At 51.6% G+C, this 9,919-nt stretch overlaps 1 protein-coding gene across 1 annotated transcript in view; it reads right to left on the reverse strand.

Annotated features, from left to right (window-relative positions):
• Rapgef3 (Rap guanine nucleotide exchange factor 3) overlaps positions 1 to 8,567 on the reverse strand; it is a 28,901-nt gene extending 20,334 nt beyond the window's left edge. Inside the window, exons 1-3 of the mRNA XM_070039744.1 lie at positions 8,250 to 8,567; positions 7,550 to 7,762; positions 46 to 99 (exon numbers count right to left, since the gene is read on the reverse strand). Coding sequence (XP_069895845.1) covers positions 46 to 99; positions 7,550 to 7,762; positions 8,250 to 8,255 — 273 coding nt within the window. The 5' untranslated portion in view covers positions 8,256 to 8,567. The remainder of the gene's footprint in view (positions 1 to 45; positions 100 to 7,549; positions 7,763 to 8,249) is intronic.
• Between the last annotated feature and the right edge of the window lie 1,352 nt (positions 8,568 to 9,919).

Here is a 9,919-nt window from a genome sequence, read left to right on the forward strand (position 1 = left end):
CCTTCATCCTGCCGCCCCCTTCCCCGCTCCACCCCTGTTCTGTACCTGCTCCAGGCTCACACTGAAGTCCAGGGACTCCTCACTGCTAGTGAGTGGTGTCTAGGCAGCAGAAAGTGCACAGGTCAGTGCCAGTCCTTCAAATACAGCTGTGGAAACCCTCCCTGTCCCACTCACCCTCAGCTTTGCTTACTCCATTCCTGGCCCCACACACATCTGACAAATAGAGACTTGCTATCTACACTGTGTGGCAGGCACCCCCTCTTCTCTACCCCTCTTCAGCAGGTCCTGTTCTTCCTTCCATGCCCACCCACGCTATCCCTACAGGTGACAGCCCAGGGGTGCCCTGACAGCCAGGGAAAAGCCCCATGTCAGGGAAGGAATGACAACATAGGAAGGAGGATGAGGATGAAGGATAAGAAGACCCAGCTAGGTTCTGGAGGCTCAGGCCTGTAATCCTAGATACTGCGGTGACTGAGATCTGGTGATCACAGTTCAAAGCCAGCCTCAGAACCTGAGAGACTCTTATCTCCAATTAGCCACCAAAACAAACAAACAAAAACAAAGTAGAGCTGTGGCTTAAGTGTTAGACACCAGCCTTGAGTGACAAAGCTAAAGGATAGTGGTCAGGCCCTGAGTTCAAGCTCCAGTGCTGCACACACACACACACACACACACACACACACACACACACACACACACACACACACACGAAGACCAAGGGGCTGGGACACCCACTCCTAGGCTAAGACCACAGGCCAAGGCCCCAGGCCTAGCTTCTCTACCATACCATAGAACTATGTGGGTCTTGTGCCCCCTATTGGGCCTTTGTTCAACCTGGTAGTTAATAGCACAAATTCCAGAGTCAGATTCCTATATTCAGATCTTTCCTCCTCTGTTTCCTAGTGGCCTGACCCTAACAAGTGATTTAGCCTGTCCCAATGTCAGTTTCCTCATGTAGAAGACCTGTAAAGCTCTAACAATGCTTCTGGAAGGGACATGTGAATCAATACGTACTGAATATTTAAACCATTGCCTGGCATATGGCTGTGTATACACGCCACTATTATTATTCATCAGGGAAGCACAGGGTGGGGCTACTTGCTGAAAACTTCTTTCTTCTGCAAGATGCTGCAAGTCCATAAACTTGGAAGCATGAGTAAGGCCTTGATAGCCTACAGGACAGACTCAGGAAGACAGAGTTTATTATAGCAACAACTCAGTTGCGCGGGGGGGGGGGGGGGGGGCGGGCATCCAGCAACCAGGGATCCATGAAAGCCCGCACTGCCTTCCTTTTTAACAGCCACCTGAGAATAATGGAATTTTTTGACAGTTCCTGAGAATGGCCACTCCTCAACAAGCCCTAGTTTTACATTGATCAAGAAACATTGCACTCATAATTTGACTTATAGAATTGTAACTCACGTGTACAACCACTTAATAATAATATTTAAGCTGGGGGAGGGGTTGGGTTAGGAGAGATGGGGGAAAATGGTAAAGGGAGACAGATATCAGTCAAGATGCCTTGTATTCATAAAGTGCTCTATTGAATGGCAACTCCTTTGTACAACTACTTAAAGATAATAAAGACATAATCAAAACAATCAAATGTGGGAGCTGGTGGCTTACACTTGTCAACCTGGCTACTCAAGTGGCTGAGATCTGAGGATCTCAGTTCCAAGCTAGCCCCCAGGCAGACAAACCCATGAGATGCATATCTCCAATTGACCAACAAAAGCCAGAAGTGGAGCTGTGGCTCAAGTGGTAGAGCACCAGTCTCGAGTGGAAAAGCCAAGCAAGAATATGAAGCCTTGAGTTCCAGCCCCAGTACCAGCACATGCACAAGCACATGTGCACACACACACACACACACACACACACACACACACACACACACAGAGTCAGGTGTGAAATAAGCCAAGCAGGTGTCATCTGGTCTCTGTGACACAGGGAGAAACTAGAGTCTTGAGATGAAGGGTCCTGGGTAAGTCAGCCCTTGGGAATGCCAGCCAGCGATCAGTAACCTCAAATTCCTTCCCACAGTTGTGGCATTCTCAGCTTTACTCCACCGTACCTGCCTGTTTCTTCTAGCTTCCCTTCCTCTCTCCTTTCCTGATTTCCTCCATGCACTCAGAACCTTGCGAAGGGACTTGGTTGCAGAGCTTGAACCTGAGTCTCCTCCCCTGGCAGGCCCCTAATGATAGGCATCACGCCACCATGCCAAAGCAGAAATTTGAGGTCTGGTGTGCATGGGCTCCCGGCCCAGGGCTGGGCGGAAGTCAGTAGGTGTCCCAAGGGTATCCCTGCCCGGGTCATGGGGCCCAATCCAGTGCCAGATACAGAGCCCTGGGGACTTGAGGACAGGAAATGAGAAGGAGGAGTCAGGAAGGGAGGAAGGGCAGGAATGCTACCCAGCCAGCACCCCTGTGTCGGAACAAACAGTGCCTGAGTGCTAATGAGTTCTTGTTGCTCATGTCAAAATGCCCAGGTCACCCCAGTCCCTGCCCTGAGCTCTCCGCTGGTGCTCACAACCCCAAGCCTCCAGCTCCAGCTCCCTTCCTGGTATTATTGTGACCTAGGAGGGGAGGTCATGTGGCCAAGACTGGGCATTTCCTGTCCCATCCCAAGGGATGGGCATGAGAGGGTCAGAGAAGGGGGCTTGTGGATGCTACCTAAAGTCATCCTATTTTTCCAAGGAAAGCAGAAGCCCGTAGAGCTGAAGTAACTGGCCAGAGTCCCAGGACGACTTAGAAATGGAAGATTCTTCTTCCTGACTGCTACCCATGCTGAGCCTGGGTAAGTGTTTGTATCTTATTTCACAGCTAGAAAGAAAGGAGGTTATGTAACTGCCATGACCACTGGTAAACAGCATTCACACTCATGCCTGTCTGGCTCCAAAGCTCACAATCTTGGCTACCCAAAATGCCCATGGCATCTACCCTCAAGGATCCTCCCCGGCCCCCACACAGAGTGTCCTACATAGGAAGACAACACAAGTGTTCTGCCTTCAGGAATGATCCATGAGTGAAGTCAGCTGTACTACCAGAGGCTAATAGAATTAGACAGGCTTGGTCCATCTGGGCCCCAACAATGTTTGCATCCATTCGGACCTCTGGGGATGGGCTAGAGGAAGAGTAGTGTTTAGCCTCAATGGGCTCCAAAGGCCTGAGTTTGAATTTTGATTCTCCTATTACAACCTGGTTGTGCAACGTTAAGAGGATGATTTAAGCTTCAGTTCCCTCATCTGTAAAAGGGAGGTAAAGGAAAATACTAGTGCCTAGCCCACAGGGTTATTGTAAGGATCAGATGGGTTAATAAAGCTGGGTGCTTTTAGCTCACACCTGTTATCCTAGTTACTCAGGAGGCTGAGATCTGAGGATCATGGTTTGAAACCAGCCCAGACAGACAAATCTGGAAGACCCTTGCCTCCAACTAACTAGCAAAAAGCTGGCAGTAGAAGTGGGAGAGCACTAGCCTTGGGCAAAAGAGCTAAAGGATAGCACCCTGGCCCTGAGTTCAAGCCTCAGAACTACTGTGTGCACATGTGCATGCACACACACACACACACACACACACACACACACACACACACACACACACACACACACACCACCCCTACTGGTGGCTCATACCTATAAATTTCGCTACACAGGAGGCTGAGATCTGATGATCATGGTGCAAAGCCAGCCTGGGCAGGAAAGTCTGTGAGATTCTTATCTCCATTTAACCACCAGAAAAACCCAGTAGTGCAGTTATGGCTCACAGGAGTAAAGCATTAGCCTTAAGCATAAAGCAACTCAGGGACAGTGCCCAAACCCTGAGCTCAAGTCCCACAACTGACAAAAAAAAAGAGTTAATAATAGAAAGCATATACCTCAGTGTCTATGTTGTAGTATGTGATTCCTAAATGTTAAATAACTACAAATTTTATTATTTTATGATGGGTACTAACCACCCCCAACACATGCAAATATATGTTGTTGCATAGCTCATCTAATAACCCTGAGGTCATTTGGAGGTTCTCAGCTGGTATGGGCCAAGGTGGCTTATTTCCAGACAAGGAAGATTCCGGGTGGAAGAGGAGGTGCTATAGGTGGCCAGCCCCACCTTGCCAACCTGTCAGCGAGTGTCATAGCCAGGCTAGAGGGACAGGCATAGAGCCAGATGGTATGGGGACCTGTCAGACCAGTTCCTTTGGTCATGGCTAAAGTGCCAGGCTAGGCTGTATGTGGTGGACAGGGAAAGATGCATGGGGTTTCACAGGCTTGCCCTGGGGGTCAGCAACAGAGGACACAGTGAAGCCACGTACCCGTGGCTCACACTGGTAATCCTAGCTACTCAGGGGGGCTGAAATGTGAGGATGACAGTTCAAAGCTAGCCCAGGCAGAAAAGTTGGTAGATGCTTATCTGCAATGACCCACCAAAAAGCAAGACATGGAGCTGTAGCTCAAAGTGATAGAGCACTAGCTTTGAGCACAAAAACTCAGAGACAGCTCTCAGGCCTTGATTTCAAGCCCCAGGATCGGTACAAACAAACGAAGAAACCTCACAAAAACTTGAACTTCACAGCCAGATTATCTTCCTGGGATGGGGCAAAGCCTAGCTTTGTCACTTCGCAGCTCTGCAACCCTCCCTGAACCTCCATTTTCACAGCTATAACATGGAGAAGAAGACATTAGGGCCTATTCCATCCCACTGGTGAGAGCTATTATTCTATAGGCTAGAGGAAGCTCTCATAATAAACAGTATGTGGGATTAGGTAGTCTTTCGGTCTTAGCTACTGCCATTATTTCGACAGACTGGATGAACTCGTGTCTTTGGTTTTAGAGAACAGGCCACCCAAAATGGTCACCTGATGAATAGCGTGCTAGGCTCCTGAGCATGTGGAGCCCACCAAAGATCACTTTGATCCTTCCTCTGCCCCTAAACAACCATCAAACAAGATCTCCTCTCTCTCTCATAGTTTCTACAGATGCCTTTATCCCATTCTAAGGCTACATTGGCCCCAATTGTATCTGCATCCAACCTCAAGCCTTCATCTTGTACTGTTTTCATTTTTCTCTTGTCTTTGTTTGATTTTCATTTCTCTTATCCTGGTCTAGGAGAGAATGCTTCAGGTGTGGGAGTCTAGAAGATTGATAGAATACTATTGAGTTTTCTAAGAGGTAGGTGTGGAGTAAAAACAAAACAAAAAACACCCCAGCTCTGTCCTCCTGGACTCTGAGTTCACCCCTTTTAGGGTGCACATTCCCTCTTGAGAGCACTTTATGGACAAAAAGGCATCAAATGGTCAAAAACGAGCCAGGAACTAGTGGCTCATGCCTGTCATCCTAGCTACTCAAGAGGCTGAGATCTGAAGACTGCAGTTCAAAGCCAGCCCAGGCAAGAAAGTCTGTGAGACTCTTCTCTCCAGTTAACCAATAGAAAACCAGAAGGCTAGAGTGCTAGCCTTGAGCTGAAGTAAGTTCTGGGACAGTGCCCAGGCCCTGAGTTCAAGCCCCACAAGTGACAAAAAAACAAAAAAAGAGGTAAAAGGTGAAGGTTCACAGACATTCATAATCCATCCTTAAAACATAAGAGAGATGGATTGAAATAACCCCACTCCTGTGCCCCAGCTTGCCTCTAGCCCTCCACCCTCAAAACACACACACACACACACACACACACACACACACACACACACACACACACACACACACACACACACACCCCACAATCCTTTGCTTCCCCAACACCTGGAAGGGGAGGAGACTTCCTTCTATGCCTTTGACCCCCTTCACTCTCCAGCAACTCTTACCCCCACCCTTCCGGCCTCCTACTCCAAACTGGCCCTTCAATTCTGAGCTCAGGGGAGTCGGGAGACAGCCAGGCGGCCTCCTCCACCTCCCCACTCCAGACTTTGGGTCCCTGGAGATCCTCCAGTGACCTCATTGTCCTGGTACCTGACCTTCTCCCTCCCTCCAGCTACCTTGCCTCCCCAAGCTGGGAAGAGGACAGGAAATGCACAAGTAATTATAGCCTGAGAGGGAAGATGGGAGGGAGGGTTCCACCCCATTGGCTCCCAGCAGTGGCAACAGCCGTGACCCTTGCTCCCCTGTTGGGGAGCAAGATCAGGCCCCAGAGGCTCTGGTCAGGATGACTGTAGGGAAGAGGAGGACTGCAGAGACGTGTGATACACATCTAGAATCCTCACTGAGTTCCTACCACAAATGTCTTCCTCTTGAGGGCCTCTGTTTCCACCACCCAACCTCCTATTTCAGTATATTGAAAAGGCGATTGGACCAGATGAGGAAGAGGAAGGAGATGGCGGTGGTTTTCCTATTCAAAGTGACTTGCCCCGATAGGTGCTGTTGTAGCTCATGTCTATAATCCCAACTACTCAAGGAAGCGGAGCTCTAAGGATCATGGTTCAAAGCCAACCTGGCAGGAAAGTCTATGAGACCAGCAAAAAGCCAGACATAGAGTTGTGGCTCAAGTGGTAAAGCTCTAGCCTTGAGTTCAAGCCTCAGTACTGGTATGTGTGCATATGTGCACGCGTGCGCGCACGCACACACACACAGTGACTTGCTCCTTGAACGTTGAATTCTCAAGTTTGTCACCTGCTTGCTCCTGCCTCCACTTCTGTGCCCTCATCCCCCCCGCCCCAATGCACACAGGGGGGCACAGAGCACACCTCACTGACTCTCAGGGAAAGCAGCTCTTAAGCCTGCTGAGTGGGATGTAAGAGGCTCCCTGGTGACTGGGATAAAAGTCCCCTTCCTTCCCTGGCCCCCCATTCTTGCTGCCCCCATCTCCATTCATCAGCTCCAAACTTATCAGAATCCTCCCAAGTCCCCCACCCTACAAGTCAGAAGACAAGCCGTGTCCAAGATTCACAAGCAGATTCGGCCCTGTTCAATTGTTCACTAAAAGCAAATGTTGCCACGGTGACGTGTCAAGATCAGTAACTAAGCTTTACTTCCCTCTCCACTTGACCTGACCCCCCCCCATCTTCTACCCCAACCCAGAGAGAACACACAATGCCTTACCTCAATGCCTAGCACACAGAGGCAATGAGCCAGCAGTCCCTGGTGGCTCACCCCTGTAATCCTAGCCTACTCAGGAAGCCGAGATCTGAGGACCAGGGTTCAAAGCCAGCCTGGCTTTGAGATTCTTGAGAGAATCTTATCTCCAATTAACCATCAAAAAGCCAAAAGTGGAGCTGTGGCTCAAAGTGGTAGAGCATTAGCGCCCATGTCCTGAGTTCAAGTCCCCGGGATGGACGCAATAACCCTTCCTTCTTTCCCCAATACTGGAATAGGAGCACTATACACACACACACACACACACACACACACACACACACACACACACACACACACACACACACACACACACACACACAGCTACTATGTGAAACACCCACATGTATCTGAGGCCAGGTTTTCACACCCTCTACCCACCCCAGCAATACCCCTCACTGTTCCCAGAGCAAGTTGGCCCACCAGCATCACAGACTCCCTTTCCAGCCCTATACCTGGCCTAGCATGGGGATGGGGGTGTGGGTACTCACCCAGCGAAGGCCCTGGATACGGCTGGGACGCCGGTGCTGGAGCAATAGCTGATAGGAACAGCTCCTGGGCCGGTGCATTCTTTTCAGCACCATTTCCAGCAGTGACCCCTCCGGCACAATGTCAGGGAGACTCCCCACCTGCAGTGCACCCAGTGCTGGACTGTCCTCCACAGCCAGGCCCACCTGCCAGCGACTTTCACCTGGCCAGCCCACCTGTGATATGGAGAGGAGGAAGGTGGACAGCCATAGGGATTGGGCAAGAGCAGGATCTCAATGCAGCTGTCCTGGGCAGATAGACTTCCTTAGACTCCTTGGGGCTGGTCAGGCGGAGGTGCTACAAACCCTTCCAGCAGCCCGGGGAGGAGGGACAGGAAGACCTTTGCTGGAGTGGAGCCCACAGGCCTGGTACAATTAGGAGGGTAGGGGGGGTCTCCAGCTGGCTTCCAGAGAAGAAGACCAGGCCTCTTCCTCAGACTTCTCTAGAATTCTGCCTCTCTCCATTGTTCAAAGTCCCTGGCAAGGATTTGCACCCCCCTCCCATCAACATGAAACTGTGGGCTCACTGGATGCCCCAGAAACTCAGCTTTGGCTCCAACCTCCCTCCCCTCCTCCCTCTCCTACACCCACCCAAACTCCCCACCGGGTCAGCTTCCTCTCTCTGGCTTGCTCCTCCCTGACCAACCCTCCCAACCATACCCACCTTCATGGTTCTTCGTGTAAGCTTCACCACCGTTGGAGCCTGGAGGGGTGTCGCCTAAATCCGGGGGGGGGGGGGGGCGGGCAGTGAACAGAACCAGTTCTGAATTCCAGAAAGCAAGATGCAGGGGCTGAGTGGAGAGGCCACCCCGTGTTGAATGAGTCGAGGGCTGGGGGGTGTGGGGGATACCCCCCCACACACTCCCCAGTGACTAGGAGCCCCCCGAGCCTCCGCCTTCGGGCCGGGACGAAAGAGCCAGCTGGCACCGGGCGCCCAAGCGAGGCTGCAGCTGGCACTGGGCCGGGCGGGAGCTATCACACCCCCTGGCCCAGCCCGCCCCGCGCCCCTCCCCGGACCAGCCGAAGGGGCGGGGAGGAAGCGCCCGGAATTACCGAAGGGGAGGGTGGAAGGGAAGGGCTGGCACGGGCCGAGGAGCCCGGAGCCCGAGAAACCCTAGTGCGTGGGAGCGGCCCTAGGGGTGCGCGTAGCAGCTGGGGTGCCAGGGGTTTGGGGCGAAGAGGGGCTACGCTGGCCGCCACGTGGCCGGTAGGAGAAATGCAAACAAGGAAATCAGAGGAAAGGGGGGAAGGGGTGAGTCATTGTGGGGGCCGCACCCGGGAGGGAAATCCGGGCTGGGGCCACTTCCCGGCCAGGGGACGTCCAGCCTCCTGTTTGAGTTCAGGGTCTCTCCGGCAGCCCGAGGGAGGGACTGGGCAGCTTTCCCGCGGGGAATCCCGCTGCCGAGCTTCCCCACTGTTGCCTTCCCAGATGCACGCACTGGGCACCTGAGGGGAAATTGAGGCAGGAGTGGAGGAACTGACGGACTGAGAGGTAAAGGGATAGGATGGATGGGTGGGTGGATCAATGGATGGAATGGATGGACAAACAGAATCATGGAGGGGGGTTGGGGATTTAGCCCAGTGGAAGAGCACTTGCTTGGGAAGTTTAAGGCCCTGAGTTTGGTCCTTTAGCTCTGAAGAAAAAAAAAAGGATGGATGGATGGATGGATGGATGGATGGATGGATGGATGGATGGATGGATGGATGGATGGATGGTGAAACAGGTGGGTAAATGGATGAATGGATAGATAGATGCACAGATGGGTTTGGTGGATGGGTAGATGGATGGATGAGTGAAGGGATGGACAAGTGGGTGAATGGATGGATGGATGGATGGATGGATGGATGAAGGCCCTTGTTGTGGCCCTTGGGGAACAGACAGCCCTGGTCCTTACCACCAAGAACTAGTGAAGCAGATGCCTGGACTCCAGCATCCTGCTCTCAGGCCCAGTACCTAGGGGGTCCCACCACTCTCTGGGCCTCAGACTCCATCACAGTTGGCTCAATGCAGCCCTTTTCTCCCCATTTATCCTTCGAAGAGTTCAGAGACTGTGACCCATGGACAGCGACTTTCATGGTATCCCATAATTGCTCAGAATGATAATGAGGGTTTAAAATAGAAGGCACGAGGCTTTTCCAGTGTCCTAGTACTTGATTATATTTTTCTCGCCTTCTCTTCTATTTTCCTACTGTCATTTGAGCCTGCCTGGTCAGGGAAGCAAATATCTCACTAATGAGCATTGTCTCTCAGATTTTTTTACTCAAGGCTGGTGATTCATTGGAGATAAGAGCCTTAGGAACTGTCCTCCCTGGGATAGCCTTAAACCTCAATCC

The sequence above is a fragment of the Dipodomys merriami genome, unplaced genomic scaffold, assembly GCF_024711535.1.
Source record: "Dipodomys merriami isolate MVZ:Mamm:240054 unplaced genomic scaffold, mDipMer1.0.p SCAF_10, whole genome shotgun sequence".
Taxonomy (NCBI): domain Eukaryota; kingdom Metazoa; phylum Chordata; class Mammalia; order Rodentia; family Heteromyidae; genus Dipodomys; species Dipodomys merriami.